Source organism: Podarcis pityusensis (assembly GCF_964106645.2).
Source record: "Podarcis pityusensis genome assembly, chromosome: 5".
Taxonomy (NCBI): Eukaryota; Metazoa; Chordata; class Lepidosauria; order Squamata; family Lacertidae; genus Podarcis; species Podarcis pityusensis.
In genome coordinates, this window is record NC_138032.1 from 15,311,444 (window position 1) to 15,334,154 (window position 22,711).

The 22,711-nt window shown below is 39.5% G+C and overlaps 2 protein-coding genes across 2 annotated transcripts in view; one reads left to right on the plus strand and one right to left on the minus strand.

Annotated features, from left to right (window-relative positions):
• The window catches only part of PRKCI (protein kinase C iota), a 32,755-nt gene extending 12,010 nt beyond the window's left edge, over window positions 1-20,745 (minus strand). Inside the window, exons 1-10 of the mRNA XM_081008112.1 lie at window positions 20,435-20,745; window positions 10,788-10,909; window positions 7,408-7,497; window positions 5,968-6,018; window positions 5,126-5,211; window positions 3,378-3,518; window positions 2,422-2,467; window positions 1,739-1,797; window positions 1,357-1,533; window positions 575-672 (exon numbers count right to left, since the gene is read on the minus strand). Of these exons, the coding sequence (XP_080864238.1) occupies window positions 575-672; window positions 1,357-1,533; window positions 1,739-1,797; window positions 2,422-2,467; window positions 3,378-3,518; window positions 5,126-5,211; window positions 5,968-6,018; window positions 7,408-7,497; window positions 10,788-10,909; window positions 20,435-20,583 (1,019 nt within the window). The 5' untranslated portion in view covers window positions 20,584-20,745. The remainder of the gene's footprint in view (window positions 1-574; window positions 673-1,356; window positions 1,534-1,738; window positions 1,798-2,421; window positions 2,468-3,377; window positions 3,519-5,125; window positions 5,212-5,967; window positions 6,019-7,407; window positions 7,498-10,787; window positions 10,910-20,434) is intronic.
• A 42-nt stretch (window positions 20,746-20,787) lies between these two features.
• Window positions 20,788-22,711, plus strand: part of PHC3 (polyhomeotic homolog 3) — a 57,570-nt gene continuing 55,646 nt past the window's right edge. Inside the window, exon 1 of the mRNA XM_081007863.1 lies at window positions 20,788-21,265. The gene's annotated coding sequence lies outside the window, so the exon portion shown is untranslated. The remainder of the gene's footprint in view (window positions 21,266-22,711) is intronic.

Genomic DNA, 22,711 nt, shown 5'->3' on the forward strand with positions numbered 1-22,711 from the left:
AACAGCTGGAGGGCCAAGTTTGGGGATGCCTGAACTGAAGTATTATATTCACTTCACCACTCCTCAAAGTATTTTCCTATGCTTAAGCAATTTCTTTATTATAGTAATCCATTTTACTTAGGTTTTGAACACTCAATGAAAAAGCAAACAATTGTTTTGGCACATTCTGGCTTTTCTCCTTATCTGTACTGTGTTCAAACTTTAACGCAGACTATGATCTCTCTGCACACATGGTTCCCATCTTTCCACCTTCATTAACTATAGTTCTCCTACTCCCAATTAGAAACCAGCTCTTCTGCATGCTGTTTTTACATTTCATTCTACTATCCTTTATTCTACGGATGGCTTCATTGTTCAACAACTCTCTTTTGAAAATCATTTTTGCAGCTCAAGATTTCCTTACAGCCATCTTCTCTGATCATAAGGAACCTGTCATTCAAGTCTTTTTTGATGAAACTGCATAAGTGTTAGTGCTGTATGTTGCTAATTATATCTTAGTGTTGGGGGGAAAATAATGGCTTATTATAAAAAGGATCAAGTGAAAGAACCTGCAAAAATCATATTACACAATTACCTGCTTTCTGTCTGGAAACAAGAGTGAAGGCCAACAAGAAAAGGATGATTTGAAGCCTGCTCAAAGACATGTTTCTCTGTCTGAACCCAATCAATATCCTATTATAAAAATACACAGAACAGTTGCTTTTGTAATACTTTCGGCTAATATTAATTAACTTTCAACAGATAAGCAGAAATATGATTTCCTGGCTCTTGTAGGCAGACAATGATAATAAGATTCTTAATTATCCTGAAAAAAGTCATACCCATTTCTAAAGTCAAATATTCAGCAATTCGTAGGATGCAATTGAACTTTGTTTCCAAAATTATACAACAATGCAATTTCAAAACAGGCTTAAACTCCCCATGGTCTTTAAGTTGCTTATGGTGATAGCTTCCTTTAAATGCATTTATACCATCAATGTCTTTAAGCACAAATAGTTATTTGAGGTTTGCCAATACAGATGTGTATTAAAAGTCTGAGAAATAGTTTAAGAAAACTATCATGTCACAATGCAGAGACACTAACCTTGAGTACCCAAGATTGTCTTTATACATAAACAGGAAGGGCTCTTCCTGAAAGGAGATTTGGTCCAACATTTCCATATCTTTTAAATTGCTCACAGAGTTTTAATTAGTGGAAAACCTGATTAACTTGTTAAGAACCAAACTCAGAAGTGCCACTTTGAATACAACCAAACATGATCACAAATTACAGGGGAGTTATCTGACCTCTAATATGCCACCATTCATATAAAACAGAATTTAAAGAACAGTTCATTTAACAGAAATACCACTCACCTCATCATCATTTACTAGTTCCTTTTTCACAACTTTCATTGCATAAATGCGCTCAGTCTTCTTTAACCGAACCAGAAGTACTTTTGCATAACTTCCTCTCCCTATAACTCGAAGTAGATCAAAATCTTGGAGACCCAGACTGGAAGATACTTTACCACTTTCTCTAATACTTGTTGCCTATGGGTAGATGGAAACATTTAAATAGAATTGCCCTGGGTAATACTGTCAGATCTTTGAGAGCTTTTCTGACCTCAAAAATTCTATTAACAATAGGCTAACTGAGCTGCATATGTTGTGTTGGAAGTTACAGGTAAGTTTCTTAATATTCCTGAAATGCACAGATAACTTAGTAAAAAACCAAGACATTAAACAATTAGAATACCTCCTTTTCTTCACCAACATGGTCCAAACTTTCATGACTTGAAGGATGATAAGGAATCACTAAAAGTAAAAAAATGTAAGGATAGTATCAAAATTACAGGCAAATGCAATTCCTTTCTGCAAGTGATTGGAAATTCCTCTTTGCTTTTATGCTTCTAAGATGGTAAATTGGCAAAGTCTGCTTGAACGTCCTACAAATTAATTAATTTTGCTGCATTATCTCAAACATGGCCATATTATGAAGTCATCTTCTGTACATCCACAGGGAACCACACAGTAAATTACATGAAATTAAATGGGTAGGCATGGCTGTGCCCGTTCCCTGCAGTTAATAGAACACACTTCTAAAGATGCTTTTATATAGAGATCACAAATAAATGATTCATTTAAAGTCAGTGAAGAATACATAGTTTTGCTTCTTGCTCACAGTAGATTTAAAAAATAGAAGATTGTATTCAACACCGCCATTCTGCTCATGCAGCATACTTTTGCCTGCACGATGGAACTTCCTCTCCCTTGAACCCTCAAAATCTGTTCCAGGAAAAGTCCTGCTGTATAAGTGGAACACTACATGCAGTGTTGGATAAAACCCAGAAATAATTATGCAAATAAGCGCTAATTCATTTTTTGGGGGGGTGTCACATTTGGTCCTTTCAATATAATTACAGAAAGCACTGTTCTTACCTGGTTCCATGTTATCAAGATGCACTGATGAAGGATCCATAGACTCCTACAAAAAGTCAAAGAATAAGATTACAACTTTTCTGTTTTCTACAAGGAGCTATGTCATTGGCTCAAATTGCAAAACTGGCAGTCTAAATCTAAGATTTCAATCCTATGCTCTTGTACTTGGGAGTAAATCCCACTAAACAGAGTAGGGCATTCTTCAAAATAATTAATGCACAGACCAGACTATATAAATCTTTGGTCAGAAGCCACAAGGTCTGGTGCAAAATTTAAGGGCCTCACAATTTTTGTGTTTCATTCATTGAAACACAAATTCAAAATTCATTCAAAATTATTGTTGTTGTTGTTATTTAATAATAATTACCCACACTTCACAGTAAGGTCCCAGGCCTGATCACAACAATAAAACCCAGTATCAAAAACAGTTTAAAACAACTTATAATCACAAAAATGAGGTGGGTTCTCAAAATATACACCTCAAGTTCAAAAGCTAGGATCGTTTAGTTACCAAAATCAAGCAGGATTGAAGTGCCCATATTGGCATCTAAATTCACTTTCACAGAACAGTAAAGCAAACCAGCTGTGTTATATTTTAGTGAGGCAACATCAGATATAAAAACCAGAATCAAAGAAGTGAAAGTCGAATGTGGCATTCAGCTTTTGTGCTCTTCCAGTTTTTCCATCTGTACAAATTTATCAGCTTGTCAAACAGAACCGGCCCCCTCACCTCCCCCAGCACACTGGTCTGGAGGTTCTCCAACCCCCAGAGCCTATTTTGGGGATATGGGGGGAAGCCCCATTGCATGTGGAAGTCTTAGCACAGGGCTTACACTAATGGGGCATGTTAGGCTAATCCCACCCCAGGTCCCCATCACAGTCTTAGTAAAATCATTATGTATACTTGTGTATTTATATGCACATTGGAGAAGGTTATAGCTATCAATATCACTTACTTGTGGTAATGCGTGTCGGCCACATTCTATGCTGACCAGTTTGTGACATTTTTTGTGAACGAGGAGTTTACAATTGATGCATTTATATCCCTGGCGTCCCAGTCCCCATATCCTATCAGTGCAGATGGCACAATGAGCTCTCTGAAAAACAAACAGGCAAATGACCATTGACCAATGATACTAACAGTATCTAGATACTCTCAAACTACGACTCATGCAATAGGGTATCTACTCACAAAATACCACACTGAAAAATCTGATAACCTGTTGCTCTGAAGTTATGGTTAAAGTAATTAGCTCACAAGTGCTCTTTTTGTGTTGTGTCTGGCTTTCTCATGGTAAAATTATGTTCCCCACTACATACATTTAAAATGCTCAGTTTTGTTAATTTGGTTTTTTAAAAAAATCTTTCTCCCCCTCTCTATTTATTCTCTGGCTTTTTGACTATATACACATTTTATAACGCAATGATGAGATAACCAATCTGATTAAATGATAATATATATAACAAATTCTGAGCATAAAAAATACCCAATTTTAAGTTTTGTTGAATCTCTGTAAAACAGCACCTCCAATACCCATCTCAGTGAGTTGGTTCAAAAGGATACAACTGCCAGTGTTTATCAAAAACCACTGACAAAAATATCAAGTAAGAACAAAAGGGTTTCACTCCCTCTGTTCTCCTCGTGACGAAGGTTATCTAGCAGAGCTACAAAAGCTCATTCAGTCCCATAACCAAGTCTGAAGCCAGATTAAAATGGGTCAAGATAATCAGTTTCATCCAAGAGTGCTTGATATGATATGATATATGATATGAAGTTGGTTTAATACCCTGGCTTCTTTTGGCAATCGCAGTTTCCTGTTTCAGTTAGAATAGGAAAATATTATTTAGAGGCTTCCAGAACTGACTGCTTATGTTGTGAAGGGACAAGTCAAAGGGGATGCATGCATCAGGGAAAGGGTGGCTCATCTTCTGGGTTATTAAACAGAAATACGCTAGTCTCAATGTGATGGTTACTATGTGTGAAGCACTTTGTATGTTATAAAGCACTATATAAACATTCCTCGGTTGTCAGGATCCTTCATTATCCATGATCACCGGACTCATCTATAGGTACACTGTACTAACAAATAAGGGTGCCCAATATTCTGTAGATGTTGGGCTTTAAATCCAATACAGTGGTACATCGGGTTAAGTACTTAATTAGTTCCGGAGGTCCGTTCTTAACCTGAAACTGTTCTTAACCTGAAGCACCACTTTAGCTAATGGGGCCTCCTGCTGCCGCTGCACCGCCAGAGCACGATTTCTGTTCTCATCCTGAAGCCAAGTTTTTCAACCGAGGTACTATTTCTGGGTTAGTGGAGTCTGTAACCTGAAGCATATGTAACCTGAGGTACCACTGTACTTTGAATCCCAGCATAAACACTCACGAGCAAAGCTTTCTCCCATTTAAAGGACTTAGCACATTTTTAAAGCATCACATTTAGTTGAAAACCACAGGGTGCTCAGAAATAAATAGTCCTACAGATGAAGTTCTATTATGTGGAAAACTAAATAAACTCTGATTGGACTTGCAGCTGACAAAGTAAATTTGATATTTTAAGGCCTATTTCCTAATTATCAGTACGTATATAAAAAGGCATTTAATATATCAGGAGGACAAAGTCCATTTCGAAAAGGTGATATTTATTAGGAGAGGTTAACTACAAATGAAAGAACAGTCTCAGTAAAGTCTATTAAAACCTACCCTGTTGAATCGCTTGGCTTGGAAAGTGTGACCATTTGCACAATAGAGCTTTCGCCATCGTCGTGCACCTCGACGATAAATAGACTCTAGGGGGAGAAATTAGAAACAATCACACAAAAACTCCAGAGAAGGCTGCTTGCTTTGTCCCTAGCTATCAAACTGAGCCCAGTTTCAAGAATTATGCAAGTCAAGCATATGTAAATAGATTACCCAAATATTTAACAATTATTTTGTATTTATAAAGGTTTTTACTCTTGTGTATCACATAATCTCAGTAAACTTTAAAACTGGCCTTGAAGGTTGGCTAGCGTTTTTATTCCGTTATGGATCTTGGGTGTAAGCATGATTGTTTGATAGTTATCAGCTTGCCTATCACCATCAGTAACATCACAGATAAAGTGAAATTTAAACTGGAGTTTCTTGGGTTACAGTTTATTTGATTAACCACCATACTGTACTCGCCAGTCAGTCATAAAATTGAAAGTTATGTATATTTTTAATTTAGGTAAAATTTAGGGAGGCTCGCCTGATACCTTCATTACATATTTTTAGATGGCAGGTGAAAACACTTCTTAATAACCAGGCCTTTGGATCATTAACATTCTATGGCCTTTTAAATGTGTTTGTAGAATGAGGTTATTTGTTTGTTTTTGTTTTATTATGTATTTTCTGTTCTCATTTTGATTTTTATGCTGTGAACCACCCTGAGATCTTTGGATGAAGAGTGGTATATTTATATTTAATAAGTATAAACAAACAAATCACTCCATAAACAAAAACACAACAAGGATCCAGATTTTAAAAATATGGTAACACTGCATATTTCAAATAATTATACTTACTATCTTCCCCTGGACAGGGCATTCCAGGTCTTTCTGGTACACAAGGAAACACTGGGGGAGGGGAAAAAAATCAGTAATACTGCATTAGCTATTATTTTAATGATATGTGAAAAGATAAAATATGCATCAGAAAACAGTGCCAAACTGCTTGGTTGCGTGAGCAGTGGCCCTAAGTTACAAAGGAGAGAATTGAGCATTCAGTGTCATCTAGGGCACATGCAGGCCACATATACGAAGTCACATTTCAAAAGCCATCTCCAAATGTGTTTCTAAAGGACTCATTTCAGTTACAGTAAGAATGGATCACATAAGTGCCTCAGAACGGTAACTAGCATTCATATAAAAATAAAAAAGTTGTCCATGGCATTTATATTTCTCCCACTCAACTTCCTACTAGCAAGAAGTGTAAAATCTGTAATGATAGAAATAGTCATGAAGACAACAGTTGTTTCAAGTACAAAAGAACTTTACTAGCACTAAACAAAAAACTAATGAGGAAAGCCTGTGTATTCTCCACTCCTCAAATCAGGAGTGGATGTGCCAAAGTGATGTCTAGTATAGTTAAAAATATTTTTGTTTATTCCCTCCCCGGAAAACCTTTTGCATGGTAAGAAGGCAGGTGGACAAATATGGTATGTAAAACAAATATCCCTAAACAAGGGTACCGTATTTTTCGCCCTATAGGACGCACTTTTCCCCCTCCAAAAATGAAGGGGAAAAGTGTGTGCGTCCTATAGGGCGAGTGCAGGCTTTCGCTGAAGCATGGAGAGGGTGAGGGGTTGGTGCGCACCGACCCCTCTCGCTCTCCAGGCTTCAGGAGAGCCCCACCGCCAGCCCCACAAGCTCGGGGGACAGCGGGAGAGGCGCAGTGCGCCTTTCCCGCTGTCTCCCGACTTGGTTAGAAGGCTGGCGGGGGGGGAGAAGCCTGCTCCTCCCCGTCGCCAGCCCCACAAACTCGGGGGACAGTGGGGAGGCGCAGCGCGCCATCCCGCTGTCTCCCGACCTGGTTTGGAGGCTGGCGGAGGGCTTCCCCCTCCCCCAGCCCCGCAAGCTCCCAGAGCAATGCCAAAGCTGCACGCAGCTTTGGCATGGCTCTGGGTCCCATTCTGGGGGCTGGGGGAGGGGGAAGCTCGGGCTTCCCCCGCCCCAGCCCCGCGCCTGGGGGGAGGGAAATAATTTTTTTCCCTTTATTCCCCCCCCCCAAAAAAATCTAGGTGCGTCCTATGGGCCAGTGCGTCCTATAGGGCGAAAAATATGGTAACTTGCTCCTTCAGTCTTTGCACACAAGTTAAGTGTTTTTAAAAAACAAAGCTGATGAACATTTAAATATTAAAATAGAGGTCATTCATGCAGGCTGAAGAATATGTTCCTTCCTTCCTTCCTCTCTGTCCCTCCTTCTCTCATGCACACACACACAAAAACAGTATTATACCATGTTACCATGTATTAGGAGTTCTGAATCTTTGTTTAGTTCATACAACCGAAAAGCTTCTTCCAATTCCAGCTGAGAAGAAACAGTACATGGATCCCCTAGAAAGAAATGAATTCATTCAATGAATACAGCTCAGCTTGAGTCAAGCTGCTCCTTAACATATTCCTATAATTCCTTTAGAGTGTCAGCTCAGATTTCAGAAAAACTACCTAATTGCTTTCCAATCTAAAGAAGGAAAATTATGAATTGTTTATTTTTAAAATATTTTGACTTAAGCCTAGCAAACAAAATCTGTCATTACACCCCCACATTCACTGGATAAACTAAATATGTGCCAATTTTCCTCTAAAAGTATGTTTCTTGAAGTTGCATTAGCATATCAGATTCACAATATTTTCTATGATAGAGTGAGTCTTTTAAAAAGAATATAGTTCTCGAAAAACACTCCTCCTCCCCACTCCCATCCTTTGAGATTTATAGGTGCAGATTTAATCTATTTTATATGTCAATAAAAGAAGCCATAAACTAACTTTGCAAGGCTTACATTCATGGAGGACATGGGCTTCAAACGGTTACTCGTTATGATGGCTATATACTACCTCCAATATCAGAGGCAGAATGCCGCTTGAGGAACAAGAACAGGAGAAAACTTATGTGCTTACGCCCTGCCTGCAGACTTCCCATGGGCATTTGGTTGGCCACCAGAAAAAACAGGATGCTAGACTAGATGGGCCACGGGCCTGATCCAGCAGGGCTTTCTTTGTGTTCAAGGCTGGCTAAAGTTATTCTCACAGCTACACAAAGAATAACTAGCTTTTTTTCAGAGCTATTTCAAACATTATGATTTTTACATGCAAACATTTAATGACTGTAACAAACAAGTTTGCAGACATGTATGCATGCTGAAGAGCTGTGATTGAGAACAACTTTTTGTTGAAAACATCAGCAGACTCAGATTTACAGATACATAATACTATGTGAAAACAAAGAACATGGCTACTGGTCCCATCACCTCCTGGCAAATAGAAGGGGAAGAAATGGAGGCAGTGAGAGATTTTACTTTCTTGGGCTCCATGATCACTGCAGATGGTGAGAGCAGCCACAAAATTAAAAGACGCCTGCTTCTTGGGAGAAAAGCAATGACAAACCTAGACAGCATCTTAAAAAGTAGAGACATCACCTTACCAACATAGTAAAAGCTATGGTTTTCCCAGTAGTGATGTATAGAAGTGAGAGCTGGACCATAAAGATGGCTGATCGCCGAAGAATTGATGCTTCTGAATTATGGTGCTGGAGGAGACTCTTGAGAGTCCCATGGACTGCAAGAAGATCAAACCTATCCATTCTTAAGGAAATCAGCCCTGAGTGCTCACTGGAAGGACAGATCCTGAAGCTGAGGCTCCAATACTTTGGCCACCTCATGAGAAAAGAAGACTCCCTGGAAAACACCCTGATGTTGGGAAAGATGGAGGGCACAAGGAGAAGGGGACGACAGAGGACGAGATGGTTGGATAGTGTTCTCGAAGCTACCAGCATGAGTTTGACCAAACTGCGGGAGGCAGTGGAAGACAGGAGTGCCCGGCGTGCTCTGGTCCATGAGGTCATGAAGAGTCGGACACGACTAAACGACTAAACAACAACAACAATACTATGTGAAATGGTTCTCTTGAGATGTAATGGCTCTCTTTTATCAAACTTCACAATTTCTGTAAAAAATATCTTTTTCACCATCCTACATACCATTTGTATATTTGGGAATTCATCCTAAGTCATTTGAGATACAACTGGCACCCAAAGCTAAAGGACAACATCTCTTGCTTTTTACTGTGCTCAAAACTGATTAAACAAGGGCATCTAAGACAGACACTGAATATTGCACAGAAATGAATTGTAGCAATTAAAGAGGAAAGTTTTCATTCAGGGACACTAAGAGAACAAACCTGTTTTTCTTCAGCCAAGCAAAGAAACAATTGTGGTACAAGTTTAGCAAAACAAAGAACAAAAAAAAGAAATATGGGCAGGTGTTCTTATGTATGCCTGAAGATATTTAGTGCATACCAGAATTAATGTTTACTTTGTATAACAATGATTCCAGGTGTGCCAAGGTTAAAAAGTTGCCTGCTCCACCTCACCATCTCAACAAAATCCTTACTTTCAGAATGAAGGAAACAGGAAGGACAGTCAAATGAAGATGAAATTGTTCTTGTACACTCCAGTATGAACACATCATCAATGACTCACAACCTACAAAACCATTACATTAAGTGTAACACATCAGGTATGCGGACTCATGGGTGTGTTTATTGTTCAACCCTACAATCTTAGTTTTGTTCCAAAACTTAGGACTCTAGCTCTCATGAGTGCAAAGAAGTGGGAAAATATGGAAGCAATGGCTGCAATCCAGTCTGGTGTCTAGGTCACTTTCACTAATGCAAATAAAGGAACTCAACGATAGTATACTTTCAATTCACATAATTTCTCTACTGAACTAGGAACTCTGAACTGAGATTAAATACCAGGAAGTTTACATTGCAAGTCATTTGGGAAAATAAGGAACTTGTTCTGCAGCTTTCCAATCCTGTAATTTTATTTGCATCTGTTTTCCCTGGCACACTCTTTCTCTATACTCCCCCTCAAAACTTAACTGTGGTACATTTCCACGGCGGATTGAGCTAATGATTTTATTGTAACTTACTAACCAGCACACAGGAAAGCTTTTTTCTTCTGCAGGCAATAGTTAAAAAGTTTGCTATTGTGGAAGAATAAGTGACCTATAACTAAGGAAGGCATTTCTTGAAAATGCATTTACATAAGACACAATCAAAACACATGACAGAAACAGCAAAAATCAATACCAAAGCTTACGATGGGAATACGATCTTTCTTGGTTCATATTACATAAAATTTGGTGACAATGAACTAGATTAGCATATGGAATTCACTGCCCTAAAGAACAGAGAATCTTAAAACTTTTCACTTTATACAGTACTAAGATGTCTCAAGTTCTCCTTCTCCATGTTTATAGTTGGAATGCTCTGAAAACTGACATGCCTACATCTGACACATGAAAGAGTTCAAATAGACTGCTATGGTCTTTTTTCCTTTTTTCTTTGTTGGCAAATAGAGGCTACAGATGAAATTAAATGCTTTCTACTTTGGTCCTGGGAAGTAAAGCTGGGGTATTAGGTAGAAGCAGTGCTTTTTTCTAAAAAAATGTTTAGGGATACTCTCATTTTCCAACTCATATTGAAATACTGTCCCTTATTGAGGCCAAACTTAGATTCACAAAATGTTTAGGGGTATGTGTACCCCTGCGTCCCCCCAGAAAAAAGCACTGGGTAGAAGATACTAGTATTTTATGAAGTAGCTCTGCTTTGTATCATCTTACCTTCTTCATCGATCCACTTCATGGTAAAAAGCTGTTCATTATCAAAGGCGCACATGTCTCGAACTTCGTTACACAATCCCTCAAAGGAGATGGAAGGTTCAAAGTAGGTTATCATAATGTCACTGGAAAGAGTCCAAACAAATAGTCTATTAATTTCAGAACTAAGGACCTATTTATGTTGCATCAACTCTATTTGCTTCCATCTGTCAATGCACATGCATTCGTTTACCTGTGTGTTTGAGTCTTGAATGCATTATTCTTAATGTCTATACTGTTATCTAAGCCAGGACTGGTGCAAAAGTTCAGTTTCTAAGCAACACACAGGCACATGACTGAAAACTTCTGTTTTATATACCAACCTCAACTGTCAAGGTGCTCGTGATTTCTACAACACTGCTTGTACCACAGAAATAGTTAGCAGCCTAACCAGACTATCATTTTCTCTTAACTAATTTGATCCCTGGCATCATTCAGGTTTTAGAAAGTAATACTTGGTATTTAATGAGACTATAGAAAAGTATTTCCCATAAAATGTGAATACTTAACAACTGTTTGTAAGAGACCCATACAAATTATACATGTTATATTTTTCTCATGCTCCAAGTACCCTACATTTTCAAGTCTGATGAAACAAATTAATGGCTACACACTTCATACTTGAGATGCAGAATGTAATCACAGAAGCATCCAAAAAGGCAAATTTTGTAGTAATGGGTGACTTCAACTACCCTCACACAGACTGGATTCATATGTCTTCCAGTCATTGAGAAATGCAAATGCTGAACCCAGTGAGAGATGTAAGTGTTGTTGAACCAACTGGGAGATATGACCATAGTGTTATATTAAATATACATGTAAATGACCAACTGGCAAGAATATCCCACACAGTGACATTTTAATGTCAACTTTAAACATGGGATGGGTCCTGTCTCCTCTGTTCTGGGCTGTGAAAGATATGGCTTTCTGATGACTTGCAAGAATCACATTATAAAACACTTGTAACAAATGTGAATAATATTGCAAAATATGTCCTTGGAAGTTTTTTGTGTGTGTTGGCAGTGTGCTGCTAAAAGAGGGACAATGAACTGTGGAGAAAACACTAGCAGTCTTGTTGGGTGTATAACACTGTTGGGTCTTGCTAGGATTTGGAATAATTGAGCAGATTTGGCAGTAGGATAGCTACGGCATAAATTGGACAGAGCTTAGTTTCTAACCCACTTTTATTGAAGTGGTTGGGGTTTACTAAACAGGGTGGTCAAACTTTACAAAATCTGGTAGCCTCTATATTTCCTCCTAAACATAGCTCTTATTGCAGATAGTTTTTAACTTTTAAAAAAGGGCTTTAAAACCTTATTATTTATTATTACAATTATCTCTCACCTTTCCTTCAGTGAGCTCCCTCTTCATTTTTGTCTTCACAACAACCTTGAGACTTAGGTTAAGCTGTCAATTTATGCTAACTTACTCATGTATCAAACCATGGTCTGTTATCTCTGAGCCAAGTCTGGCTACGCACCATGATAGGTTTGTGTTGCATTAAAATATATCAGATTACTTTAAGTGACACCTAATATAACAAATAAAGTTAAATTTAAAAACCTAGCTTTATTTTTTAAAAAAAGCAAATTCTATCTATACTTTTTTAAAAAAAAGTTAATCCAGATGACTTTCCTAAATCATGCTGCATTTAGCATATTTTTATTTCCCCTTACTAAAAAGTACCACTCTTGCTACATAGCACTAGAAGTACAGAGCATTACACAATTGTTAAGTCATTACCAAATGGCCATTTTTAATGCAGAGGTACAGCCAGCATAAACCAAGAACTGAATTACTTTTAAGCAGGATTCTACAGTGGTGAAGACTATACTCCAGCCAACTGTTCAACAACTAGCTCATGTTGAGTGAAAGTCAATCACCTGGTAAACTTGTTCATTAATTTGACTATTCCGCAGTAATAATTAGCAACAATTTGTAATCGCATTCAGCTAGAATAACAGTATCAGCTTTAGCCCAGTTTAATAGGAATGAGTTATTTGCCATTGCTTTCTCTCCACAGATTGAAACCAAGCCATATACATAACACACAGGTCACCACAGTTCAAGAAACCACAGTCAAAAGACTTTGGTTCCACATGAATTAGAAGCATGATGGTAAACACTCCTACTGAGCCAAGAAACAGACCAGACTCTGGCTTGTTGAGGTGTCTGAATTCAGGCTTGATGTTTTTCCCCTAACAAGCCATAAGCCTGGTTTCAGATGTCACAACAAGTGGGACTCTGGCTTGTTTCTCAGTGGTGGCAGCGGTGGCAGCAGCAGCAGCAGCAGCAGCAGCAGCAGATGCAGCAGATGCAGAAGAGAAGCAGAGTGAGAAATTTTGAGCAGCATACACAAGCATGCTGGTTTAATGTGACATACGAACTGGGCTACTGTGATGTGCTAAAATAGCTAATGCAGTTGGCCATAATAGTAGATTAGAAAGGAGCATTCTTGGGTAGCAACAACGTACAAATAAACAGCATGTCAGAATTGAATGCATGTAGCATCTTGCAAAGCACACATCTGCTAAACAAGGTCTGAGGAGAGCTGTACAACCTTTTTCTTTGAAGTTTCTCAATGGAAGGCTCAACATATATTTGACAAGCATGTTATAAGTATAATTGGTGATAGCCAGACTCTGAACCCAGTGAAATCCATGGACTTCTGTATTTAAGTGCATTGAGCTCAATATGTCTACACAGATTATGACTAACACTAGTTATCATCCAAGTATTTAATATTGTAAGACTTAAGGTTTAATCCCAATCATTATAGGCCAACCATCTCTGGGGGAAAGATGGCATCTTTTGTTGTGACTAATTCCACAAAAGGTAATTCCAGTTTGTTAACCTATTTATGCAAAGATCATGAACCAACACCCTATGTGACTCATTTTAGCTTCAGATGTACTAAATCTGCCATAGACTGCATTTATAGTCCCAGGTGGAAGTTAACAGAATATCTGAAGGAAAGTTTCCCATCTATTAGTGACCTCAGTTACAAAACTTTTCAATCTGCAAATGACAACATTATACTACTCTTGCCTGACATTTTAAGATCAACAACATTAAATATCCAACACAAAAAAACAGATGTCTAAACAGTTTTTAAACAAAGTTTAAACTGATCTCACTCTAGAGACCCAACAAAATTGTAAAGCACCAAATATGTGTGTTCAGACTAGAAATCTTAGACTTTTATATTCAGTGTGCAGAGTTTCTAAACTTCCTTCCAGTTAAGAATTTCTGGTGAAGATAAAATCATAGAATCACAGAATTGTAGAGTTGAGGTCATTAGAGTCATCTAGTCCAAGCAGGAAAGTTTTGCCCAACGTATTGCTTGAACCCATGATCCTGAGATTAAGATTGTCATGCTCTACCAACTGAGCTATTATCCAGTTCTGCCATTTTTCAAATAGAAATAAATAATTTTACAGTGAACGCCACCTGTAAGTATTCCTCTATATTAGGAAGAAGGTCTTGTCTAGCATATTACATTAAAAGTGTAGCTCTAACCATATTTACTAGAAGTCCTATTGAAATCAAAGGACTCCCCAGGTAAGTAGGGTTAAAACTGCAGGCTGAGCTTAGTAAGCAATGGTGAGAGCATTTTCACAATAAGAGTCCCTCCTTAGAAAGCCTTTGCCTTTTTTTTGTTTGCTCTTCTTGACTTGACATGTTTGCTTACTTAACTTCCAATTGTTTTAGAAGAAAATGTTTTGACTCCATGGTTAATTAGAAATAAAAACTTTAAAATATTTCTTTCAAGCCCCTTTTGTTATGAATGAGGCAAATGCAAGTGCCCTTAGTTCTCTAATTCTCTAAGAAGTATTATTATTAAAACATGGAAGTTCTGTAGTGATTGTGTGATGTGGTCAAGAAGTGCTTTCCTCTATCTTGTCTGCCAGATAAGGCATACAATTCTAAGAAAGCTATCTGGGAAAGCCTACTGTGAATACAGAGGTTTATAGTTACCTTAGTGAGAGCCCTAAAAACAGATTCCTGCTTAAACTATGATTACAAGGACAGCAATAGGCTTGGTCTTTGAGCTGAAAAGTTAGTTCAGTAAAGTTCTAATGAAGCTAATTTTTATCTTCAACAAAAGTAGTACCATAAATTTAAGAGGTCACTAGACTTTTTATTTAAAATATTTATACAGGAATATATCCAACATTAGTTCTACTCATAATAGATCTAAGTCAGTCATCCACACTGCCTTGCAACCTAAATTCTCAAGGAAGCTAGAGACAGGAGCACATTCCACAAATATTTACTTCAGTTACCATAAACTGTATGTTCAGAGACAGAAGAAGGAATGCACACTAACCTTCTTTTAACTAATTAATTTTGCTAAATAAAATCTAAACAACTTCCATAACATAATTAATTTTTAATCCCAGTCTGTATCTGTATTGTATTTGAAAGCAATTCATAAATGGAAAGTGATTCATAAATGAAATGAATGAATGAATAACTTATATGCAATTAGAAAACATAAACATTTTTATTTTACCACAAGAAACGTCTTCCCTTAAAAACAAAATGTTGAGTATTGTCTTTCATTTCAATAAATTTTATCATTTTTACAGTACTCAAATAAAGATTCCAATTAACTTTGAAATAGCTCTGCTTCTGTCTTCTTTATTTCATTATAAAATGTGTTAATTTGTCTATAATGCCCAAATCCCCTATCTTAATAAACTAGCACCATGAAAAATAGCTGCAGTAAAATTTTAAGACACCACTTATTTGCACATTCAAGGAACTGGCCCCTCCATATAGCATTGGATCAAACATAATTTCCTAACAGAATTTTATATTAACTGTGAATTTAATTTTCTCCCAATACTAGACCATTCCCACCATAAATGGTACTGATCTCCATTTAAAAGAAAACAAAACAAGTAGAAGTATAGTTTCTGTCTACCTTATTTATCAATGCTAGAGTTAAGAACCACCTTGTTCTAGTTTTATACCACTTGTTCCTCATTATCAACATCCAGAGATGTAAGACAATGAAGCTGAGCCACATCAATGGCCAGCTGATCAGAATAACACACACATCTGGACACAGTCTTGTTCAGTTGAGTATGGATTGCAGGGCAGCTTACAGGATAAAAACACAAAAATACTAGTCCTTTAAAGCAGAAAGCTAGCAAACCACACACGAATTAAGCAGTAGAATGGCCATTACTGTCAATATTTCCTTCGAGACCCCAGCCCTAAGGAAAACAGCACAACTGGAAGACAACAAGGAGAATGGCAGAAAAACAAAGTGGTCATCCTCCAATAATTAGCTAAATGGCTGCTCTTCAGACCGTTTTACGAACCAATTAAATATGTTGTTGATTTAAAAAGTTCATGGTACAACATTCTTTTGATGATCTGTAACATGGCAAAGATGCCTACTCTTCTGGAGAAAGCTTAAAACTGTGGCTCCAGGTGGCCTCTAAATACTAGGCACAATAGAAATCAAAGGTGAGAAATAAATGTAAATGTTTCTATTTAAATGTAGTGAATAGCAATAGAACATTTAGCTACTCAAATTCTTTCCCATGTTTTTCCCATTTCAGTGTCACTTGCCTCCATTCGTCCCATGTTTTGCAATATATAATCACTGGACATGGACTTATTGCTTAGCCTTAGGTTAATAATGCAGAACAAAAATGATCACACTGTTGAGAGCTCTGAGCTTTATCTTTATTTGAATTCCACAGACCTACTAAGCATCTGGATTTTAATAGTTATCCAAAGTATCCAAGTGTAGGGAATAGAAGCATTTAAAAAAAAAAAAATCTTAGAGAAAGCCTATTTAACAACTAAGCCTAGTTGACCAGGAACCTGTATCAGGATACACAGAACCAGCTGTGTGATGAAACCTGATGCTGCCAGGAGATGTTCATGGAATAAAACTTCATCCAGTTACCACTGTCTGAAAAAATGTGATCATTTTTCTCAAAACAGCAGCTGAAAGCAGACATGAGTGTGTTCCATGATGCACACATTTTTCTTCAAAACTGTGAACAGGCAAAACATAGTTTTGTGATCCACAGTATCTAGTTGTTTTTTAAAATTAAAAGGGTGTCCCCACTTGTAAAGCAGGGCTGTTACTGTTTATTCTAATCACAAGTATTTAAAAAAAACCCAGAGTGGCAAGTGTCATCATAGAATACACATTACTGGACTCTCACAATGAGAAATGCCCTTTCTAAGACTATACCTGCTATAAACTGTTTTGAGTCCCTGTCAGGAAAAAAATGTGGGATATAAATAAATATTATAATGGTGATGATGATGTACAACAAAAACAAATAACTGATGCTTCTCTCTCCAGAACTAGTTTACTCATTTGCCAATTTTACTCATTTGCCAAAAAAGTTTACTCATTTGCCAAAAAAGATGCCCATGAACACAAGGACAGCAAAAGGGGGGAAATCATTCACTACAAAAACACAATTTAGGGAAGGTACTGAAATTGTATTGGCATATTTAAGATGAGGAAATAGTGTTTCATCAGTCTACATAATTAGTAGAACTCACTAGCCCAGATATTTTATCTAAGCATATGCTACCCATGCCACTTTAAGAAAAACTAAAAAAAAAATACAGAGTGGCTTACAGCATATTAAAAAATAATCAAAAGGTCTCAGAGCCTTGCACTATACATTTGTGTACTTTGGTTTTGCAGAATATGAATGTCACATGGGCTTTACCAATAGCAATTAGTAAATGGATTTGATGAACACAATGAAAATGAATTTTCTGAAGCCCATCAGCCCAAACATATACTGTGCTCAGAAACAGATCCCTCTAATCATCATAATCTGTAAATCAGAAACAGAGGGTGCTTTACTGCAGAACTTGCATGTGGCCACAGTCAGTTTTGGACTGCTTACATGGTAAGAGAAAGTATAGCTGGCCCTATCATTTGAAAGTAGGAGTAATGCAAAGGGTTCATAATTGGAAGGGTCTGTTTCAGTCTTCACCTAGTCCCCTTTAGATGTTGCTGGCCAACTGTCAGGGATGATAGTCCAACATCATCTTAGAAGGCATCAGGTTGGGTAAAGCTGGTCTACTTGATCAGCTTCTGAAAACCCTGACAAGAGTAAAATCCTCTTAAAAACAATCTCATCATGTGAGATCTAGCCAGCAAATCATCTTAACTCCTTGTGTCACAATAACTGATACTTCTGAGTATTAAGTCAAACATTCAAGAATTATCTCAATTCTCGAAGATTCTTGCATTGCAGGGAGTTGGACCAGATGACCCTTGGGATCTCTTCCAACTCTACAATTCTATGATTCCAAAGTGGGATAGCAACTTCTCTTTAACCAACCACAGATCCCCAAACCCTGCGGTATGCACACCTTTGTTCCACAGCTGTGAGAACAATGGCTAAAAATTGAAAGTGAAATCAATACTAGAATCCTTTCTACCTAACCAAAATGTCCTTAAATACTCCGTGTTATTATATATACAAAAATGCAATATACAAAAATTGACCATATTCAAAAGAAGCAAATTCCTCCTTTTCTATCTTTAGTTCTAGATGCCAGGGAAAGGGAAACAAACCAAACCAGGGAAGAATGCTTCATGCATGCTGCAATCATGTTCTCCAAGTACTCTGTAGTTACACACCACCCACAGAACTAAATCTTTGTCCAACAACTCAATTCTGTGGTCTTTCTTATACACTGCAACTTACATTATTTTACTGAACCAGTACCTCTACTATTGGCATTGCAAGATACGCTAACAGAAATCTAGCAAAGAAAATATCAAAAATTCAATTTCAAGAACCAGCTCCTATTCAGATCTATATTAATTTTGATCAGTATTCTCTAGCAAAAGAACCGATTGAAGCTCACCCAGCTTTAAAATAGACCTTAAGTTTTATATGCATTTTGTATTGTTGAATTTTAATTGTGTTCTTGTTGAACTGTGAAACTAGTCTGCTATTATATGCCCTGGAAATGATGTAATCTGCACTGCAACTATGGGGTGAAGAGCAGGACAGATTTTTTTCTTTAAAAATTGAAATACCTATGGATTTCCCTCACATTTCCAAGACATGCATCACTTACGTGCAATATATTTTACTGCAGACAAGTGACTACACAGAAAAAGACAACAAAAATGAGGGGGGGGGGAGACTGTATAATGCACTGCCACATCTACCAAGAAAAATCCAAACTATCCACATTCAGCTGGTATGAAGCATAAATAGAGAACCACAATTTACTGCACCATGCATACTACTGGTAATTTAGCTTATACAGTCTAGCTTCGATCCATATTCCTAAATTTGCTAAATGCCCCTTGTTTTCTGTATTTTCTGAGTTGCCCCTCTATTTCAAAAGATGGCACAGATTCCATCCACTTCCTTAAATACTTTCATGAAGCTCTACACTCCCACAGCTTCAGTGCTTCATTTTTGGAATTCTGATCTCTGCATGCTTCTCTCACCCTATGAGCAATCCTCCTACTCATGGTTTCCCCTCCCCCATAACAATACAGCACTCTCTTGTATCTCACAGATGCATCCTGAGCAGTGAACATGAGACACATCACCTTACTGTAGAATCATTATTTGCTCCCCATGCTAGGCGCAATAAATCTTACCTTTTCCCGACATTCTTCCCCCAGTAATTAAACCCCCAGTGCCCATCCCATAATAACTGTCGCTACAATTTCCATGCCTAGATAATGTGCTGCCACCCAACCTCTCATAGCTACCCAGCAGATAGAAGTCAAAAGCGTGCAAACCCCCTCACATTGGCAGCAACCTGAATCTCATTCCCTACACTTGAAATTTACGCCACAGGCCATTTCCCATTCCTATAGACTCCCTTCCCAGGTATCTTAATCCCTGAATCCTCCACCTTGTGAAAGATTTGCCTACCATGTGTGTAGCCCATTTCTACCCTATCCCCAAAACCAGGACGTACAACTCCGGCACTCTCTGAAAATACAAGAAAAGGACTCTGCTCCCCCACCTTGGATCTCGCCCCAACCAAGCTGCTGGATTACAGCTCCCTTCGTCCTCGATCACTAGCTATACTGGCTCTGGATATGAGAGCTACACCTGGAAATCCAAGGCTGCGCAGGGGACCAAGCATCCAATTTGGTGAAGCATTCAATGTCCAACCGCACTCGGCCATATGTCACCAAGCAGAGCAGGGAGACAACCCTCTTTCCCCGTTTCCTCCACCCCAAGCAACTTGTAGTTGGGTTGTATGGTGCTTCTCAACAGGAGGGTACCTATGACTGGCAACTTCGCGAAGGTCAGGTCCGACCTTTTCTTCTTTTCCTTCCCCCGAAGCCAGTGGGCTCCGCCTGCATCGTGTGCGAATAAAACCCCACGAATTAAACTGTGTGTGCGGAACAAGAGCTGCTTCCCTCCTGAACCGACAGCTGATCTATGTGACTGAATGATTTGTCGTAAGGGAGGGCGGCGCGCCTCTGCCACTCCATTCGCCTCATCCTCCCCACAACCCCAGTATAACGCCTTAACCCCCCCCCCACCGCCCCACACATTACTCAGTCTATAGTCTCGTCGATCTTCCCTCCCACACACACACCGCTTTCCTCCAAGCCAATTACTCACCCCTTGTAAAAAGCCTTGACGCGGACTTGGTGGGCGCTGTCCCCGCCGGGGCCACCGAGACCCCCGGAGCCGCCTCCTCCTCCCAGGCCCGGGAGAGACATGCTGTTCCCGCCGCCGCTGTTGCTGCCGCTCTCGCGCTGAGTCGGCATCGCCCCCTCGCCTTGCCCGGCCCCGCCCGCCGGCTCTGCCAGCCCCACCCCGGAGCTGCGGAAGGCAGATGAAGAAATGAGGGGGAAGAGCGGGAGGAGGAGAAGAAAAAGAAAAAGAAGAGGAGGGGAGGAGGGAGCGAGCGAGCTGCGCGCACCCGCCGCCGCCGCCGCCGCCTCACAACTCTTCCCTTTCCCGCCCGCCCCCCGTCAGCCAGCCGCCGCTCCCTCCCTCGAGCCGCTCCAACGTTCGCTGGGCTCCAGCCGCCTCAGCGCGCGTGCGCGAGGGAGAAGGTTCCGTTCCTACTCCATACTTCCCACCCTCCTCCCAGAACGCGCCGAGCTTCCCGAGCGGAAGCGACCCGAAGGAATTGTGGGATAAACTATTTCTCAAGACTTATGGGGGGGGGGGAGGGACGACGCCATCTCTTGCGCGCTAGGGGGCACCCCGATAGGTTCTGTGCGTAAACGGATGCCATTCATTTCCAGAGGCTGAGAGACTGGGGACAGGCTGCTGCTGCTCCTCGTTGTCTGGCCTGGCCTCGACCCCAGCCTAGCGAATGGGTTGTACCACCCCACAAAGGGCATTAAATACTGGGCAAAAGGCAGGTAAACGCTGCTGAGCCGGACCTCAACTCCGACACTCGCCATATGAAACCAAAACTTCCGCAGAGCCTCGTTATAGGTTGGTACCGGCCATAGCATCCGGTGGACACTTCCGAGTGGTAGGGAATACCTGCGCCGCGGAGAATTTTGGGTAATGGAGTTTCCAAAGGCAGCTGGCGGGCGGCGCTGTGCAAGTGCCAGGTGTTTTGTGGTGCCTGCGCGTTCTTACACTTGCGCCGATTTTACGGCTTGGAGGAGATTTATGACGCTGCGATGCATGAGGACACCAAACAGGGTTACAAACATTTACAAGTATGTGCACAAACGCGTTTAGGCTTGTTTGAGGATTAGGGATTTGTCTTTACCTGGACTGGAAATGTCAGCAGTGCACCTTGGATGAATGAGAAACTGAACTATTAGAGCTCGTTTACAGTAGAAAGCTCTGAGCATTCAATCTTTGGACTTCCTTTTTTTGGATGAAAAAAAAATATGCCAGCAAATGAGCCCCGTATTATTCCCACTTCAAATCACAAGAAGCAAAACAGTATTTAACAATGCACTCCTATTTTCCTGGTAGTAAGTCCCATTGAATATAGGGATTTACTCCTTTGACTGATTAATATTCTATGGCCTTTTAAATGTGTTTGTGGGAGGGGGGGTTATGGGTTTTTATTTTATGAATTTTGTGTTTTCATTTTATATTGTGGACATCCACATAATCTTTGGATGAAAGGCGGTATACAAATTTAATAAACAAATACAAATTAAAAAATAGAAAACATGAAGTGAATTGCACTTGATAATCACACAAAAAGGAGCTTATGTTACATTGCTGCAAGTTGGGTGTAGACACCCTTTGGTCCTCCAGATGTTACTGAAGGGCAACTCCCATCAGCTCCAACACGTCTCCAACACACCAATGGCCAGGGATGATGGGAGTTGTAGTTCATCAACATCTGAAAGACCAAAGGCTTCCCACACCTGCTCAGCCTACCTTAGCTTGAGGACTTTTGCATGAACAGGTAGCACATTTGAGATCATTGACAACCCGTTTTTTAATATCTCAGCTGCTTTTGCAGCTAGCAGCGATCATACTGCATACATTAAGAGCATCTGCTGCATTATAGACTTTTCAGTTAGCCCAACTAAACATGTGACTATTATGAAAGTATTTCAATTAATGCTTAGAATATATATATGAACCACACTAGGCAGCCAGATGCCTCAAGGGAAACTCACAAGCAGGGGTACAAGGGCACACAGTTCGTTTCATTAGCCTGCTGCGAGTTTTAATATTATGTGTTCTCTTATGCATGTCTACTCGGAAGCAAATCCTATTTAGTGAGACTTTCACACAAGGCAAGTATGTACAGGATTGCAGCCCCGTCTAGAGCAAGGGAGCAAAAGCCAGTGTGGTGTAGTAGTTAAGAGCTTGTAGACTTGTAATCTGGGGAACCAGGTTCGCGTCTCCGCTCCTCCACATGCAGCAGCTGGGTGACCTTGGGCCAGTCACACTTCTCTGAAG